The sequence below is a fragment of the Toxotes jaculatrix genome, chromosome 15 (genome assembly GCF_017976425.1).
Source record: "Toxotes jaculatrix isolate fToxJac2 chromosome 15, fToxJac2.pri, whole genome shotgun sequence".
Classification (NCBI taxonomy): Eukaryota; Metazoa; Chordata; class Actinopteri; family Toxotidae; genus Toxotes; species Toxotes jaculatrix.
Window position 1 is genome coordinate 7,320,702 of NC_054408.1, and position 18,239 is coordinate 7,338,940.

An 18,239-nucleotide genomic window follows, 5' to 3' on the forward strand; every position below is an offset into this window, starting at 1 on the left:
TGGTTGAAATCCTACCTACCGCCACCTACCGTTCACACCAGCAGGGGTCGTGAAGCCAAAGCTTTGCCAAGTACTACATGCTGGCAGCACAACGACCATTAGCAATTCTTCACTACGGCGGTTCACAACTGTTAACAAGCAGGCTGTGCTGAATCACAGTTGTGGACAGCTGTAATCACATCTGATATGCTTCATGAACTAGAAGAGTTCCATCTACCAAATGCCATAAATCTGCACATATCCCCAAAATAGTAACTTTGCCATATATAATCTCATCACCCAGGTAGCAGCCACTGGAGATCAGCAACCTACCAAAGCCCTTATGATTTTTTTTTTATTATTTTTTTTACTGTAGAGGATTTTCATATTGCAGGATAGGCAACCAAATAGACAAACTCTAAGCCCCAGATCTATATTTGATGAAATCAGAAGGTTGTATTTTTGTTTTTTGATTGCCAGCATGATGTTGGCAACATCATATTGACTGTCTACAAAGCATGCAGACAGTCAATACAGTGTAAGGACTCTTCATATACAGGGCAGTCAGATGGAAAACTGACACTAATTTGCTTTTACTTTGCTTTGCCCTAAATTGTGAAGTTGTACTCAAATAACCACGCAACTAAGGTTAACATTTAATAATTATTCATTGCCTCACCTTGGGATCACATCCAAGTGAAGATGGAACAAAAAAAAAAAAACTACAAGGCCAACTCAGAAACACAGTGAGCATTTAAGCCTTATCATGGAAAACACAGACAGCAAAGGCCTTAATAATTTAGACATTAACAGAAAGCACAAGGACTGTAAAAAGTTCACATGGGCCATTTTACATCACCAGCCTTTCAAACTAATAACTGTGCTGCAAAGTAGATATGAAATTTTAAAAGTAGGTATGAAATTTTAAACCTCTGAAACTGTGGTATAACAGGCTGTTGCTTAGTGGGACAATCAGAATCTCATGCCCTAGACAGAAAAGCAGTGATTTTAGCAACAGTTGTTTTCCATTTTGAAAATGTATCATAATTACAAAGCCAGAAAAAAACTATGATTAATCTAAACCATATAAATGTTCAACATTCTGTAACAAATTAACAAATGTAGCACAATTAGAATATTAGTCAGGATTTTGTAGTATTAGCAGTGTAGGTATACATAACATGTCTCTAAAATTAAATTCACTATATGTGGTTGAGTTAATGGGACGAAGTACACTTAAATCTTGGCATTCAAAGTGACAACAGGCATTTTCAGCTATTTTAACAGCTGGAGGTCGTAAGAAAAAAATCATTTATGAGCTTTTGCAACAGGTGGAAAAGTTTAAGGGCAAAGCTAAGAACTGACATTTGCAGTATTTTGTATCCCCACTGTGAGACAGCCAGCGGACAATCACCTGTGTAAAGCTGTTTTTCCACTGGTTACATGTAAACCGGGGTGTAATTGCAACAAGCACATGGGTGTGCTTCATCATACAGTCTCCATAACAGCTCCCATTTCCTTGAACTGCTTGTGAAAGTTCTGCAGAGAACAAAAAAAAATCTCTAAATGAAGCCACTAATAATTTACACCAACAACATTACACTCACATCAATAAATACAGACCTGAAACTGTGGAATGGTCATCTCAAAAGACCTCTGACAAATATGTCCTGAGGGCTCAACGATCTTCAGCAGCAGAGACACATATGGGGAGTTGAGAGATCGGCAGGTGTCAGAGCTCACTGCCATGCCAAGCCTCCACTGCATGTCCACTAACTAGACAGATACGGTAAAACAAACAAGTTTTGAAAACAGACAACTTCTTTGTTCAGGTCATTAGAAAATATTTCAAAAAGAGTGATTAGCTGCATAAAACGTGGACATACCTGGCCGATGCTGAGCATGGCCTGGACCTCCTGCTGAGCATGAACTAATGCACCATGTTCACTCCACAGCCTGTGCAACACCTGGAGGGAAGCTTTGGGCCACTTGTTACTGCCTTCGTCCAGCCTCGACACAAGGTCATCTCCAGAGAGGTTGCTCTTCCCAGCTGACCTGGTGATAAAAATGTTATCTATCACAGCTCACAGTACAACTATGTGCTTCTTTAAGTGTGACGTAGCCTTTTAATAGGCTAAATAAGAAATAAATGTGTGCTGCATGGGAGAAAACATGTCTACCAGTTATCAATTTAACAAACTGCAACCAGAAAAAATTAGGATGAAAAATACCTGAATGTTAACAACAGAAATCTGATAATGTTCTGCAGAGCTTCATGGTCAAGTCTGACTCCAGCTCTCTGAAATCTCTGCCCAGAAGAATAACAACAACAAAAAAACAAGTAATGAAAGAGGAACTTGGGAAGATGGGTTACTATAAGTAAAAAAAAAAATCTAAGGAAACATTGACTCACATCAGAAATTTCAGCTGAATCTACTCCTCTAGCCTGCCCTTGAAGATACGTCAGAATGTGCTGACACTGTGGAGATTATAAGATTAGTTATCAGAACTACATTATAAACTGCGCAACCAACATCACATCCTGTACAACTTGTGCAGAGCATGGCTGCTAACAGCCCAACAATACACTGTTACACTGTATTTAGCATTCAGTTGTTTATCTCATTGAGAGGCTTGATCAACATGAACTTCTTCCTGTAGCAAATCTTAAAAACTTGACATGTGAAGAAGCATGATTAAGAATGTGTGCCTATGTGGGGGATGGGAATATATATACATATACACACACACACACACATATCCTTACTGCTTCAGCCAACAGATCTGGAGAAAGCCTACAGATGTTGTCCACAATTCCGTTGATGCCTGAAATACAGAAGTGAAGCAATTCATTTCTAACAGGGTTTCCAATACATTTCTGGACCCATAACCACTGGTCTCAAGACGCTCACTAGTCATGGTGTCATGTGAGACTGACTCTGGTAATTATGTTAACTCCTTGCTCTCTTTACAAGACAAGGCTAACGACTGCTACTACAAGAACATTTATGATTTCTATCATTTATTTCCTGTAAAACTTTTACCAAGATTAGTAAATATATAAGTATAACGTTATCAGTCCCATTTCTGCAGAATTCTTTTTTTCAGAACTTTATTCAGTAAATATAATACAAAATATTACACATTCAGGATGCAATGATGGGAAAGTAAAAATAAAGCAATATATAATAAGTAATGACTAATATAAATTTTATAAGTTTAAGTTTAGTTTATAAATTAAAACTAAAATAAAGATTAATGCATTTTTTTAATTACTTAAAGAATTGTCGAGGGTCTATCATTGAATGATGGCAGCCCACCGGACACCTGGATAGGTTAGACAGTCGCAACTTAGGAAACGGGTTAAAAATCTTTTCCATCGTGCAGTAGGCTAAATGTTTTACTCGTCGAGATGGGAACAGAAGTGATTCTGAAAATACCAAAAAAAATCACTTCGAGTTTTTACACGTCTCTGTGGGTTTCTTTCTTTTTTTTTTTTTTTTTTATAACATCTCCGGTTAGTTATATGTTAAGAGTTAACGTACCTCTTTGAGTCGAATGTATGCTAATACATGAGAGGAACGGAGGCTAAGGCTATGTTTAGGCGGAGCGGAGCTAACTAGTAGGGGTTAAGGCAAGGTTGGGATCGGGTTAACCATCCCAGAAGACGACTCGTTGGGGTTATGGATATGGCTTGGTTAAGCTTTAGGTAAGGGAAACATATATCGATAGGGGAAACCGTCTTCGACACACCTCCGGCTAGCCACTGTGTTAAGCTAACGCTAACAAGTAAGTTAGCACAATGCCTGGATGTTGTTCAGAGCTATATGAAGAGCCTAGCTCACCGGGCTTTCTAGTGAAACTGCTGTCTGCTGAAAATACTGTAACGCTGTGCGATGCATGTTAAAACCTAAAACCCACCAGATGACTCCTCTGCTGCTGGCATCCTCTCTCTCAGTCAGGCTACTGGTTTGACCACAATGGCAGTGTTGCCAACTTCCGGCAACTTTTAAAACCCTTTAAGCGAATTTTTAATCTGTACTATTACTGTTAATATGTTCAAAAAATACCTAGTGACAAATGCCACTTCTCTTCGGGTAGGCAATTCCTTTTTTTCTGAAGAGATTCGCCGATATTCTTCTTCTTTGGGTTTATTGACGGATTGTAAAACACTGATCTATACCGCCACCTACTGTATTGGACTGGAATGATGAGGCAATGCAAATGCAGCCATCTGTTTCCCATTTGTTTTGCTTTCCTACTCATTCTTGGATGTACCACTTAAATTAATTTTCTCTCATGGATAAGAACAACATTGTGCTCTTTGTTGATTCAATACTTTCCGAGCCTTAGTCCCCTTTCTTTGAAAATCAAAAACATTTTTTTTATTTAAAACCTTTCTAAGTGCTTTATTCTCTTCATCCTGTTTTATAGCTTTGCTGCACTCATCATACAACCAGGGTACAACCTTCTGTTTCTCGCTTCTTTTACTTTTGAGACACACACTGATACAGCACCTGCTTTATTCTCTATATTACCTTCCATACTTCCTAATTCTAAATAGTATTCCTTAAATTCAGTCCCCTTAGCTTTAGAGAAGCACCATCTACTGATAACCTTTTTCAGAAAATATCTTTACAGGCCTATTCAAAGACTGGGAAATGATCATTACCCACTGTGGATATAGTTAGTATTTTCCAGTCACTAGATTTTGCTAAATCATTACTTACTAGAGTAAGAGCTATGCTTGTAGATCTTTGTGCATTTTTATACTATTTCCATCATTCAAACCAACCAACAATCATAATATGATCTTCAATGGCTTGTTTTTATCTTTGCCACAAATTGTTGGGTGCATTAACGTCCCCACAAAATATTTTTTCATCACCTGTTATTTTATTAAATATTTCCAGTGTTTGTGATTAACATAGATTGAAAAGCTGACCAACTTAATGTCTCCAAAATTTCTTGGATGGGCTCTTATGTGACTGTGGCTCTCTGGACTGACAGACTGAGAGCAATAATACCTTCAATGGCCCAATCATAAGCCAGACAGAAACGTGAGTGAGCTGTGAATCCAACAACCAATAACTACAACACGTTTAAGAAATCTACTTAATTCAGCTTCTTTCCTAATGCGTTCCTTTAACACAAAACTAGAGCAACTTTGCTGTGTAAAAAGACTGTAACTTTGGAAGATTCAGACTTGTTTAACTCTGGATTCTGAAATGTCCTATTAGCTCTAGCTAAACTTTGGAATGTATTTTTGCAGAATGAGGACTGTGGATTGTGTGGTGTTGATATGGGCACACCGATAAGATTACAGCACCTTGAATATTATCTAATGATAAAGCTAGACAAAGTCACTTAAGTTTAGCTTGGTTTCATATTTTGTACCTTTAATTTCTTTAAATTATTCTTCACTTTCTGTCCTGCAGTGTTTGGGCAGGGATTTCCTGCCAGAACCACCACAACTTACTGCTTTTACACTAAAGGATGATTCACCTCCGAACTGTTTCTTTGACTTGCCATAAAGTAATTGTCCAGCAGAGGGAGTGTGCTGATCCTTCAGAGGGACGCAAAAGATGTTGATATCAAGAAGTACTGACCCCAGTAATGATTTTCTCCTTTTGCTTGTATTTTGCTCAATGAACTCGCAAAGGATGTTTAAACTGTGTTTAATGATAGTTTAAATATGTATGGTGGTGTCACATTCAGCAGTCTTTCAACACCATTAGATGAGGATGAGAAAATAAGCCCAGCATAAACAGCAGCGTTAGATCCCCATCTGTTGTTTAGACAGGAGGCAAGGCTTTCATTTCAAAAAGTACATGCTCAAAAATGGGAGAGGGAGGTGTTAAAGTTACAATGGCTCGATTATGTCAGCAGCAAGATAAACATAAAAACATTCAGAGATTCTGAACACCAGCTGGACCTGTTGCAATACTACAACAGTATCAACAATGTTATAACATCTGGTTTCAGAGCAAAATATCTGTTTTCTTGCACAAAAGTTAAAATTACAATAAGTCATATTTCTTAGGATTTGCTGAATGATTCCTGGTTTTCTTTATGAATAGAGATAATTACAGACAGTCATCACACAACTGTGATTGAACTTTAAGGCCTAATTTATCACCATGACATGCACTTTCAATTTTTTAAGCAAGTGTGCCTCCCTCATGACTCCTGATATATGTTTCAATAATATCACACAGCACCAAAGGTAAACACCCCTCCTACACATGCCTCATTGGCCTTGTCTGGGGGAGATGGATACCTAATATCTGAAAGTATTTCAACTGAATACAGAATAAAAGCAAGCAGTCCTCTCTTTTCAGATCAAGAGTGAGAAGTCTGGTTCCATGTTTCACTCCAGATTTGTCTCCATGAAGAGGATGAAGTTCGACACTACATCTTTACTCAAGGTGCACATTGTGATACACCAGAGAACTTAATGCTCTAAATAGACTTAAATTAAAGACAGTGGGTATAAAAGTATCACAAAGTATAACACTTCTGAATCTGGATGATTTAGCAGAGTGTTGACTGTGGTGGACTTGACTTGAACACAGCTTAAGGTTTAGTAAAACTACTGGCTTGCCTTAAATAAAGAAAACATTAAATTAAATAAAGACAAGCAAATATCAAGATGCACCTCCACTCCCTGTAGAATGAAACAAAGAACTATTGATTGAAGTTAGAGCAAAAGGTCCTAAACAAACAAAAGTAACTAAATCTTGCCTGTGCAGAATACTTACTATAAAGAGTTTCAGTAAAGATTTCAATGTGCCTAAGCCTATTAAATGATAAAAAAGCTGTCACACACTGCTCACACAGACCTGTTAAGTTATTCTATTGTGTTAATATTTGGGTGAAAAAGCTGTTTTTGCACATGTAGCCAAGGTGTTAGTTGTGGCTAAAGGAAACTTCAACTTCAAAGAGACCCACACAATTTATGAAAAGTTCTACAACTCTTTAAATCCAATATTTGTCTAAAGAAGATGTTTAACTTAGAAGGATCATAATTACCACCCCACCACCGAAATGCTGTTATCCATGTTGCTACGTTCTGTTTTGATCCTACATGTTGGCATCAGTTACAGAGTTTGAGGGTTGTGTGACTCAGCCACTTTTGTTGTTGCCACCACCTGTTCGCCGGATGCGAGCAAGGATCATTTCCTTTGATACCCTCTTGCGGTCCTTTGCCAAACCCAGGAAGCACATGAGGTCTATAAAGACAGTGGAGAGATTCAGCCTCCAGCCAAGCTCACTGGCAGCGTAGTCAAAGGGGAACGTGTGATGGTAGTTGTGGAAGCCTTCCCCTGAAAACCAAAAAGAAAAATACTTTTTGCTTCACTGATTGTCAGCAACTTCACAGACATAACTTGAATGAACGTATGGATGGTTGCAACAGAGTAACATACTTTCTTTGATGAGGCTAATACTAATAATAATATGGTGTATACATTATCTGTAGCCACTTTACACACAGGGATTATGAAGAAGTGAGAGACAGCTATTGGCACCATGTAACTGATAATTTAACCTGATGCCATGCAAAGAATGTATTTTTGGATTTAATCATCTTAAAGGCTGACTGTCATCTAATGTAACTTACAAGCTACCAAAATCAGATTTGCTCAAGCAGTCTTTGTAATCATTATGACACTCAGGTATGCCTAAGAAGATTAGGCATACCTGAGGTTGAATCATTAGTACAAACAATGAGCAGATATGTTGAAAAAAATAAAGTCTGGTTCATGAAAGACATAACAGCCTTAGGAGATAAGACAGCTATTAATCTCATGGAGCATTACAGTTTACAGGCACTGATTCATGCATCTGGTTCACAGGAGTATAATCCAAGAGAACAGTGATGTTAATATCAGAAACATTTAAATGTGAGTTTACAGTGGCAGCATCTCCAGAACAAGCGGCTACAGTCTTTACCACTACATTTACGAATAATGTGTTTACTGCAGCTGCTTTGGGTGCTTAGGAACAAGAAAGTAATGTGGAAAAACTGTAGTGACCAGTTAAAATGACAGAATAAGTGGAACTAAAAACAAGTTCCTCTAAGAGTTGCTAGAGAGCATTCAGTTAGGTGCAGTGCAACAGTTCCCCACTAGAGGTGCCACATTGAATAAAATTTGAGAAAGTCACCAGTGTGACTGACATGAAAAGACAAGCTTTCAGCCTGTGACAAAGATAATTCAAATATCTCAGTTGCAAGGAGACACTACATTACACACACACAAAAAAAGCACATTCAAGGTCACAGCACAGTATAAGCACAGTTTAGTGAATAGTGAACATGTTTCTTTACCTATGCTGCCGATAGCAACCAGTGTATTTTCTGCTGGGTTAATGGTCTTGTCGTAAGGCCTGTTTCCCCACATGTGTGCAGCGCTGTTGACCAGCCAGGTGCCATGGAGCATCAGAACATACCTCAGGATCCCAGGGACGAAGTATGCCACAAGCAAGGATTCGCCCCAAAAGTACCAGGGCACCAGTGTGGGCATAACGAAGCAAAAGAGCAACACAGACAGCTTGTAGTATCTAAAATAAAAGAAGAAATTATACTTCACACAGATGTAATTTAATGCAGGGCTAATCGATTTTTTTTCTCTCACCCCTCTAGCATGTGCCCTTATGGTGGTTCACATTACTTAATACCCACCCTCTTGAGATTGACAATCAGTCAAAATGAGAAAATGACGACCTTTGACTGTGACAATCCCAAAACACACTTGAAATGAGAGTGAAAAGCAATATTATGTGGGCAATTATAAACATATTAACATGATTATCTCCATACAGTTTGTACATGGTACACAGTTGACAGAGTGTCCTGATTATGTAGAAGAGCAGAAATGTTGACAAATGAACAGTCACTGGACATGTGTGGACACGCTGTGGTTCAGTCACTGGTGTAGACAGTATCTATTATCAATAAATCTGTCCCGAAGTGTAACATGCTTACAGTGACCTAGAAGCAGCGTGACACTCATATCACTTTGGGAAGTAAAGGGGTGAAGAGTGAGATGATAGAGGATGTAATCTTTGTGCCTTTGACGCCTAATGCAGCAGGTCCATGGTCTGTCTCAGACTAAAAGTCAGTGTTGACATTTATTCCTTAAACATGATCCAGACCTTTTTTCCACCCGGTTTTATTTCCATAACTGCAACCACAAATTAGTTGTAACATCGACAGAGTAAAAGGATTATTAGTACTTATGAATAATATCCTGTAATAATCCCAATGGTATTTTGTTTCTTCCCCCAAAAAATTGCACAGGAGACAAGACTGCTGTGAAACCAGAACTTGTGAATCCAGTTTGTGTCAGTAAATAGCCTAAAGTGACTGCAGCTGATTACACATTTAACAAAAACAACAGCAGTAAACCCAAAGACAAACTCTCTCTTAGTGTTTACTCACTTTCTTTGGAACATAACCACTTTGTCTGCCTTCAGGTCTGACATATCAAGTTTTCGGCCCTTTTCAATGACACTGGGATGCTTGCGAACCAGCAGCCAACCAACGTGGGAGAAGAAAAACCCCCGTTTGGCATTGTGAGGGTCCGCATTTGTCTCAGAGTGCTTGTGATGGACACGGTGGTCCCTCGTCCACTCATATATGTCGTTCTGGACACACAGAGACAGAAATTGGAGAGGATTACGCAACACATCCAAAGACATTCATTAAAGTTTCAGATCATCAGATTAAGGTCAGCGTTCAGATACTAAAAAAAAAAAAAAAAGAACAATAAAAGCATATCACTCAGATTATATAATTTTGAAATCACCAGCTATACACTTATTTGAAGATCAAATTGTGCCATTGCCACTTTAACCCCATTAGTAAATGCTGTAACAAATAAATGTGATGAACATAAAGCATAAGATAGTTTAGATGAGGTAGCAACTGCCGTGGAATAAATGGGAATACTTTTTTTTATTTTAATTTTACCTGAAAGGCCATGGATTGGCCAATAGCGAGGAAGACTCGAAGGGGAAAAGAAGCCTTATAGGATCTGTGGCTCCATAATCTGTGTGCTCCAACAGTCACACCGAGACCACTGTAGACGTAGTACAATACAGCTGGAAAAAGGAGAAGAGAAGCAGTCACTGCATTATGTTCTTTTCCTTACACTCAGGCCTCTCCTAGAAGTAAAGTTATGTATGAAAGGTGGAAGCATGCAGGTCTACCCTCACACTGCTGTATTAAAGCCACAAATGCATTTCTATTACACTAATAGCTGAGGCAATCCAGAATTTGAGAATCGAGGGCCTCACACTGGCAGAGAGCAATCTGTCTGAGTGAGTCATAATTGTACTTTGTTTGCCCCACTGAAACAAGATTCAGATTCAAGCCTGTTACATTGTTTACTAAATACTTACCTAGTGCAAGAGTTAAGACCGATGCAGAAGGAATAAGAATCAGTCCATAAAGTGCACCAATATGTAAGAGGGACATCAGTATGACATTTCTCCACACCACCACCATTGGTGGTGCTGGACCCTCCTTATCGTTAAAGGTGTTGTCAAAAGCATCATCCACCTCTGACATTTCTGTCATGGCATTTCCATTTTCTTGCTTGCCAGCGTGACCATTCCTGTTTTCCGTCTCAGTCATTTTGCTGTAACAAAAAGAATAAAAACACGTTAACAAATCAGTTAAATGGAGAAGGTGTGGCAGGTGGCTGTACATGCAGCAGTCTTGATACAGTAGTTTCTCCTGTCCACACTGACCATCATGAGATCCCTTCTAAAAGTGTTACTGTTGTTTCTTCCCCAGCTCAACAAAGGGAAGCAAAAGGAGGTAATTTGGTCCTAAAAGACTGAAACTGTGAAAAATACCCTGATGCTTTGTCAAACACAGACTGCTGACAACACCATATTAGCTGCAGATAAATTTTGGAATATACTATAGTTTTGCATGGAAGAAGGATTTAGGATGGAAATCCATTAGGAAGGTTTATCTTAAGGGCCAGTGTGAACAGCAGGAACGGAATGTTTCAAAGTACATGAGCATATGAACATGGTGTAAAGGCAAAATGTGATCCCATGACTTTCCAACAGCGATGAGATGGAAAAGTGGTGGATGGTATTCAAGTGGCATATTTCGTTTTTGAATAGCATCGTTGCTGGTGTTTGGTATTCCGCTGCTATTGCATAAGCAAATACAGTAAAGAAGCCAAAACGTTCTGTAGAGTCAAGTCAATCTAGGCGCATGCACACCATCAGTTACTTTTCGATCTCGGCTAAAAATTTGCATGCAGTTTCGTGGCTGCTTACCCAGGTTGAACCTACTCACCGAGTCTGCTTTCCCTCACAGAAGAGGATGCCAAAGCTGCAGAGATCCGGACGTTGAGAGATGCAGGTGAAGATGAAAAGGAAAAAAAGCGCAAGGTAACCCCTCTTGGTCCTTTTATTGTTTCGCCCGACGTTGTTTGAAAGTAATTGGCGGATGGGAAAAGTAATTCCTCCGGCTCTGCATAGCTCATGGTCGTTTGTTTAACTTTTGTTTACCGTCCTTCATGGCCCAAACCGTGTTTGATTAGTAAATGCAATGTTTTACGCAATGTCTTAAAACTGTTTTCCCAAAGGCGCTGGCCTCCGGTTATTTTCCTTGTGTCGTGACTCACTTCTCAGATGCAACTCGGACTACAGGTCAGTGTTACGGAACGACAGGTACTTGAAGGCGCTCCCCTAGTCCAGAGTGCGCTTCAGGGGGTCTTAGTGGGTCCTCAGTGAGACCTTGCTATTACAGCGCAAAGTGCAGAATGAAGTGGAATAGACGATAAATGGTGATTGATAAATGCGTTGATAGCAACAAAACCTTGATACCCGTAGTGACAATGATCAGAGTTAGGATAAGTCTCCAGCACTTGAATGTCCTGTGTAGTAATTCGAACATGATTGTGTGTCAGTGAACCTCTGTGATACAGTTACTGCCATCAGTGTTTGCATTGATGGCAGTGACGGTATCAGGGCACCTATAGTAGGACCATAGGTGCCATAAATAACATCACCCATGGTCCTTCAAGTTCTCCTGGATATGTGCTCCTTTAAATCCACTTGTATAAATACCCAGTATCTGACAGCTGATTATCCTGGATAGGAACCAAGCAGCTGGCACATTCAAAATTTCTCCAGAAATTTTCTAGTTTGGTAATAAATATTCATAGAGAGGTAGGATTAGTTTGTTATACTTGTCCACAGGGCACCTTTAAGCTGTTAGTTAAAAATAAACATCTTTAGTTTGTTTAGGCTGAGTGTTCTTTACTGTGCAGAGGAAGTGAATTTTTAAAAGTACATTTAAAGGAAAGATGTATTGTGGAGAATGTTTAGATAAAGTCTCATCACATAAGTAACCCATAGCCATTTCCCATTCTTTTAAAAATCAGCCTCAGCAGATTTTAATATAACTCTTTAATCTGATGAACGGTTGCAAGGCTGAAACATGACTGCTCTTTACCCCTACTCCCATGTCACTCTCTTCAGAACAAGTACATATATTGCAGTTGTGGTTGTGAATAATCCATTGCATTTTTCCAGCAGAAACCATTAGAAATATTTTTCCTCAGATGTTGACATCAGCAGTCAAATATAGATCAGGTCTTTTAGTGAAAAGGAGAAAAATAGGCAGGAGTTCAGCAGCTAAGATGTGAAATGTGCTGTGAACTATTATGTGAAAAAAAATATTCTTGTCAAAAGTTGAATTAAATATAAGTAAAATATAGTAAAATAGTAAAATATAAGATTGCTGATTGGTATGTTCACCAGCACCCAAGATTTTCTGCTTTCCTTGACATCAGTCTAGATGATTTTATGCATCATCATCCCATTACTTTAATAAAGAGATAAAAGAGCATGCTATCTTTCTGTCAAGACAGCTTTGTCGCAGGGTATGTCCTCACATAAATGGCGGTGACCTGCTAGGAACAATACTTGATAACTCATACTATACACTCATTATGTTATGGCCTTTTGTGAACTGGAATGAATCTGTTTTAGAAGATTACTCCAAAAAGGCTGAAATGGCACCATCTCCTTTACAAACACAGCTACTGTAGTGTACACAGCAGCACCAGGAGGTGGACAGACACTGTATGATGAAATCCAATGTGATGGCCTTGCTGAAAATGCAACCTTTGTAAATCTTGTAATGGGCAAAAACTGTATAATAAATGCATTGACTCAACCATAAGGTCATGTGTGATGCTGAGGTTTTGTCATGGGGTTGTTGTGAATTATGTAATGTGATGTTTTGTCAAATCCCCCCCTCCTCGGGATCAGGTAGCCAAAAAACTCAGCTAAACAAAAACTGCCACAGAATCAAATCAGCCTGTCCTTGGGCTGAACTTTAGTACTATATTGCACTGTATTGTCCACCTTCTGTAGTTACACAGAATCTGTCAGAGCAGAAAAAACACAACCCACTGCAGAGTCTTTATTAAGTGGGGACCTGTAAGTGAATGAAGACCTAACCCTAACAGCGCCCCCGTCTTGTTGTTACATGTTAGGGCTACACACTGAATCAAACACGTTCCCTGACTTGGGGAATATTATCATTATTATAATTATTACTATTATTATTAATATTTTTATTATTAAGAAAAAAAATAAAGAATTATTAGACACACAAACGGAATCAAATTAATGGGAATGAACAGCCACAACCGCTGTGAATCTGCCTCATTGAAACACGCCCCCGTGGATTGGTCCATTGTTAAGGGTGATAATGTGGGTATTACTTTCAAAAATCCTTCATTTTGCCGACAAAGAACAACGGCAAAACTTTATCGGGTATACAACACTATTAAACAATGTATATAAAGTGTCTGTCTGTGTTATAAAGTTCTGGATGTGGTGAATTTATGGTTCACGAAGAAGTGAGTACCCCTGCCTTTTGGCTAAACGTCAAGGTGCACTTTCCAGACGCGGAAGCGATTTCCAGCTGTCAAACAGATTTTTGAGAATCAGTTTCGCCTTTCAGGTGAAAGATAACTAACCTCTGGCGTTACCTCAAAATGGACTGTCCACGCTGGTTGCCTCTGGAGTCGAATCCAGAAGTATGTATTGTCCAGTATGTATTGTATGTGTTGTTATATCGAAGTCATTCATTCCCGAGCATGTGAGAGCCCAGCTAACTGATGCTAGCAGGGAGAACAAAGCTGGAGCCGGTGTGGCTGCTTTGCCAAACCGCAACAGCAATTTGACTAACATTTCTGTTTGTGTCTTTTCTTGTCAGGTCATGACAAAGGTGAGTATTTTCCTCTGACAGAATCTAGCACCAAATGGGCCTGGACAAATCACACGGGAATGCGACGTGCAGAGTGAGGCACAAGGCCTACCCCAGCAGCGATGCTACACCCAATGTAACATTACCATTAAAGATTCAGTGTACTAAATAATGTACAGCTGTCTGATAAACATAATGGCAGGAGACGGGCCATGAAGAATAACTTATCAGAATATATAGTATATCTAAGAATATGACTATAGATTTCCGGGCTAGAAACATGACATTTTCTACCTGAGCATGTAGCCTCATGTTACCCAATATGACCCCGGATAGATACCCAGATTTATTCCTGTAGACTATCAGACAGGTTGGAGGGTTCCTGCTGTGTCAGTCTGTCAGTGCAAGGGCAGTTTATCTGTTATATGCAACAAACACTTGCTGGTTTTCTAATGCTCGGGTTCACAGGAGCTATGCAATGTGGCACTTATTATGAGGAAAAATAGAGACTGTGTTTCCCTGGTACACTTCTCATTTATTCCTTTAAATTAATTGCAGCTGTAACCATTTAGTCAATGCACAGCAGGCAATCTGAACACGTGAAATGTTTCTACAGGCGAGCATACAATTCAACAGCCAGTTTATTAGGCACACCCAGTCGAAACTACTGCAGTCTGAAACAACTGTCCTGCAATAAACCCTACCTTCCTAAATTTATAGTGTCAGTGACATTGTTTTAATGATGTTTTGATTCAAGTTTATGGTGATTTTAGAGAAATGCACCTCTGTATAGTACAATACTATTTAACAGCAGCTCAAACTACATCCTCCAGAATGATCGCGCAGTTGAATCAACACCCTTCTAAGACAGTTTCAAAAGAAACTGAGCATTGTTAGGTAGGATTTATTGCATAACTCCTTCATTAGACCGAATAAACTGGCAACTGAGTATACATGGACAACAGAGTTTCCAGTAATAAATAAATAAGGCAGTATTTATATTGGTTTAATTTGAGCTTTTCCATTAAGGTTTTCCTCATAAATACTATCAAAATACATAGGTCACAGAATTTGCCTGGAAATAATTAAGAAATTATGGACCTGTAAAATAAAGTCTTGCCCACAATTTTGCTTTGTTGGGAGGGGGGGGGGGGGGGGGGGAGTCCAGTTTTTTTTCTTTTTCAAGATTGAGACTGACACACAGTGGCAGTGTTTATTGGAGAACAATGCATTTATATTTTAACTGTAATAACATTACAATGTTCTAATCTTTCTGGGGTTAGGTAGGAATCAGTTGTTTCTGTTGATAATCAGGAGCCAGCTATTACATACAACTTTAAATACTGGGTTAAACTTGTCTGCCAGATGTTGTTAGGCTAGCTTTATGTCTTTGTATGCATACGAATTTACTCTCAGCTTTTGTGCAGTTCGTGAATTGCTTGGGAATGAGGCCAACCTGGCAATTTGGAGATGTATATGGGTTGGATCCAGAGCTTCTCAGCATGGTACCAAGACCTGTGTGTGCTGTACTACTCCTCTTCCCAGTGACAGAGAAGGTACTTTAATTTATTCTTGCATCATTTGTGGTGTTTGTAAGTTACCTATAATCCACTTGATGATGTTCACTTTATGCATATTTCAACTTCAGATGAACTTCAGTCTGTGCATGGTGCTACGAGAGTCATGTTCATGCCATGCGAAACAGTGTTCAACAAATACTTCTCTTGTGTCTCGCTTCTGTCCAGTATGAGGCATTCAAGCAAGAGGAGGAGGAGAAACTCAAGGATCAGGGACAGGAGATCTCTCCTGACGTCTACTTCATCAAGCAAACTATTGGAAACGCCTGTGGAACAATAGGACTAATTCATGCAGTGGCAAACAACCAGGCACACCTGGAATTTGGTGAGCAGGTTTTCCATTCACGTCATATGGGATGGTAGAGATGGGAAAGATTCCTATGTTTACAGCTTGAGAGCAACAACTCAGTCCAGTTGTATGAATACAGACTTGATTGTGTGAGGGTTAAAATGACTGTTCATAGCTCAGATGATTTTATCGCTTAGTCTTTAGACCTTTTTTTTTGCTTGCAGACAGTTTTCTATAGATTCTACTGTTTGTGCTTCTTTCTCCACAGAGCCCGATTCTCCTCTTAAGAAGTTTCTTGAACAAACCTCTAAAATGACCCCAGAGGAAAGGGCCACCTTCCTGGAAAAAGATGAGGTGGGAGATCACTGAAGAGCAAATCTTTGCTCAGACAGACACACAAGTTAAAGACTACAGGTTATGGACTGGCTGAGGTTTTGGATTTGTTTGACCTCCTGGTCACAAAAAAGAATTATGGGTTTGCATTTCTGTTAAGTGATATCAAGATGGAAAAAAATCATCTATGTTTCCTAGTAACCTTTTGAACAACGTCATACAGAAAATGAGAATATGCTAAAATCTTGAATGTTTAGGAAACAATTACAATTAAGTATAATGCAAGAAAAGCATGTTTTTTTTTTCCTACTTCTTGTTTCAGAGTATACGTGTTACACATGAATCGAGCGCACAAGAGGGGCAGACGGAGGTTTGTATTGCGTTTTAGATGTCTGTGTTGTCTGTGGTTGCTTCTGACAGAGCTAACGCCACGTTTTCTGCTGAACTGTGTTTATTACTTAATGTAAAGGCGTGTTGAACTCACAAGAACTTTCTTTATTTCTTGTCCGTTACAGGCTCCAAGTTTAGATGAGAAAGTGAATCTGCATTTTATAGCTTTTGTGAATGTCGGAGGACAGTTATATGAACTGGGTGAGTTAACCACAGTTGAAAGATGTTTATATATAGAAAATATTTAGTTACTTGTCATGTTTTTATTTATTAATTTTTTACTCATTTAATGATACATTTCAAGTGACATTTTAAAATGAACACATTGAAAACTCCTGATCAAATGTCTTTGTCATGTTTTGTTTTTTTTAAATATCTAGACGGCCGGAAGCCTTTCCCCATTGTCCATAGAAAAACTTCAGAAGATACTTTCCTCGAGGTATGAGATCACATAATAAAACAGACGTGTCTACATAAAGCATATCTTTTTAAGATGAGTTGCAATCCATCATTTTCTTCTTTTTTTCAATTGCACTGCAGGATGCTGTAGAGGTTTGTAAGATCTTCATGGCTCGCGACCCTCAGGAGGTTCGTTTCACCATCATTGCCCTTTCCAAAGATACATACTGAGGAAACTCCCTTGTGACCAGAGAAAACAGAAACTATTACTGCCAAACATTCTCAAGTGCTGACTTTATTGGAAAATTGGACTTTTTTTGTTTTCAAAATAGTTTAGCAAGTGATGTGGGGAAAATAGTAAAATGTCAGGGATGTCATTCTAAAGTAACGCTCCGATTTCAATTATACATCACTTGTTGCGCTTTAGATGAAATTGTAAGGGAATTAGGGAGCTGCTGTGCAACTAAAAGTAATTCTTGATAAGATGAAAATCTTCCAGTTTCCCTCTGGTGATACATCTCTAACTGTAATACAGATATTGGCTGTAATACATTGACACTGCACTCAAGTGTGTTTACATGACATGTTTGGCTTTCAATTAAGAGAGAAAATTTAACACAGTTTTCATGTCACTGAGGGAACTGAACTTCTTTTTTACTCTGGGTTCAATGAGACATACTGTATGTAGTGATTTGCTTTTGATCATATGTCTAGCCACATGGTCAAAACCAACCTGCAGAAACATGTTTTGCAAGGCTTTAATTTCAGCCATGGCTTTGAAAACAAACAGTTAGGCTTGATGCTGTTTTATGTGGTAATGGTGTTAATGAAAAGGTTATCAGAAAAAAAGCATATCTCTGACATGTCTGGCTCTGGATAACTGAAAAATGCAGACTGGACGTCCGTGTGGAAGGTGCCTACATTTTTGTAATAAGAATTAGAAATTCTGTCAAATAAAAGGCAAATTTATTAAAGATTTCTTTCATCGATCTTTTATGGGACACACACATAGCTATTTGAA

At 38.8% G+C, this 18,239-nt stretch overlaps 3 protein-coding genes across 3 annotated transcripts; 1 reads left to right on the forward strand and 2 right to left on the reverse strand.

The window, feature by feature from the left end:
* Positions 1-623: 623 nt before the first annotated feature.
* commd6 (COMM domain containing 6) lies at positions 624-4,128 on the reverse strand. The gene is made up of 7 exons (XM_041056343.1): positions 3,901-4,128; positions 2,747-2,805; positions 2,393-2,458; positions 2,211-2,287; positions 1,866-2,034; positions 1,603-1,755; positions 624-1,518 (listed from the first exon to the last, which is right to left on the reverse strand). The coding sequence occupies exons 1-7, from the start codon at positions 3,923-3,925 to the stop codon at positions 1,468-1,470; spliced, it is 600 nt and encodes a 199-aa protein (XP_040912277.1). The 5' UTR covers positions 3,926-4,128; the 3' UTR covers positions 624-1,467.
* Positions 4,129-5,652: 1,524 nt separating this feature from the next.
* On the reverse strand, positions 5,653-11,366 carry LOC121194400 (acyl-CoA desaturase-like). Its single transcript, XM_041057277.1, has 6 exons — positions 11,300-11,366; positions 10,384-10,622; positions 9,953-10,083; positions 9,422-9,627; positions 8,309-8,541; positions 5,653-7,304 (listed from the first exon to the last, which is right to left on the reverse strand). Exons 2-6 carry the CDS (start codon positions 10,616-10,618, stop codon positions 7,105-7,107), a joined length of 1,005 nt encoding a protein of 334 aa, XP_040913211.1. The 5' UTR covers positions 10,619-10,622; positions 11,300-11,366; the 3' UTR covers positions 5,653-7,104.
* Positions 11,367-13,926: 2,560 nt separating this feature from the next.
* On the forward strand, positions 13,927-18,192 carry uchl3 (ubiquitin carboxyl-terminal esterase L3 (ubiquitin thiolesterase)). Its single transcript, XM_041058121.1, has 9 exons — positions 13,927-14,060; positions 14,240-14,251; positions 15,658-15,786; positions 15,976-16,132; positions 16,365-16,450; positions 16,752-16,799; positions 16,945-17,020; positions 17,200-17,258; positions 17,360-18,192. The coding sequence occupies exons 1-9, from the start codon at positions 14,019-14,021 to the stop codon at positions 17,447-17,449; spliced, it is 699 nt and encodes a 232-aa protein (XP_040914055.1). The 5' UTR covers positions 13,927-14,018; the 3' UTR covers positions 17,450-18,192.
* The last annotated feature ends 47 nt before the right edge of the window (positions 18,193-18,239 follow it).

Excerpts from the sequence above, each read along its gene's own strand:
- commd6 (XM_041056343.1), bottom strand. The coding sequence starts at position 3,925 with ATGCCAGCAGCAGAGGAGTCATCTG. Across the intron at positions 2,459-2,746 it reads CAGATCTGTTGGCTGAAGCA|TGTCAGCACATTCTGACGTA; the intron begins GTAAGGATATGT and ends TAATCTCCACAG. Across the intron at positions 2,035-2,210 it reads TTTCTGTTGTTAACATTCAG|GTCAGCTGGGAAGAGCAACC; the intron begins GTATTTTTCATC and ends TTTTATCACCAG.
- LOC121194400 (XM_041057277.1), bottom strand. The coding sequence starts at position 10,618 with ATGACTGAGACGGAAAACAGGAATGGTCACGCTGGCAAGCAAGAAAAT. Across the intron at positions 9,628-9,952 it reads GCCAATCCATGGCCTTTCAG|AACGACATATATGAGTGGAC; the intron begins GTAAAATTAAAA and ends CTGTGTGTCCAG. Across the intron at positions 8,542-9,421 it reads GTGGTTATGTTCCAAAGAAA|ATACTACAAGCTGTCTGTGT; the intron begins GTGAGTAAACAC and ends CTTTTATTTTAG.
- uchl3 (XM_041058121.1), top strand. The coding sequence starts at position 14,019 with ATGGACTGTCCACGCTGGTTGCCTCTGGAGTCGAATCCAGAA. Across the intron at positions 15,787-15,975 it reads TCTTCCCAGTGACAGAGAAG|TATGAGGCATTCAAGCAAGA; the intron begins GTACTTTAATTT and ends GCTTCTGTCCAG. Across the intron at positions 17,021-17,199 it reads AGGACAGTTATATGAACTGG|ACGGCCGGAAGCCTTTCCCC; the intron begins GTGAGTTAACCA and ends TTAAATATCTAG.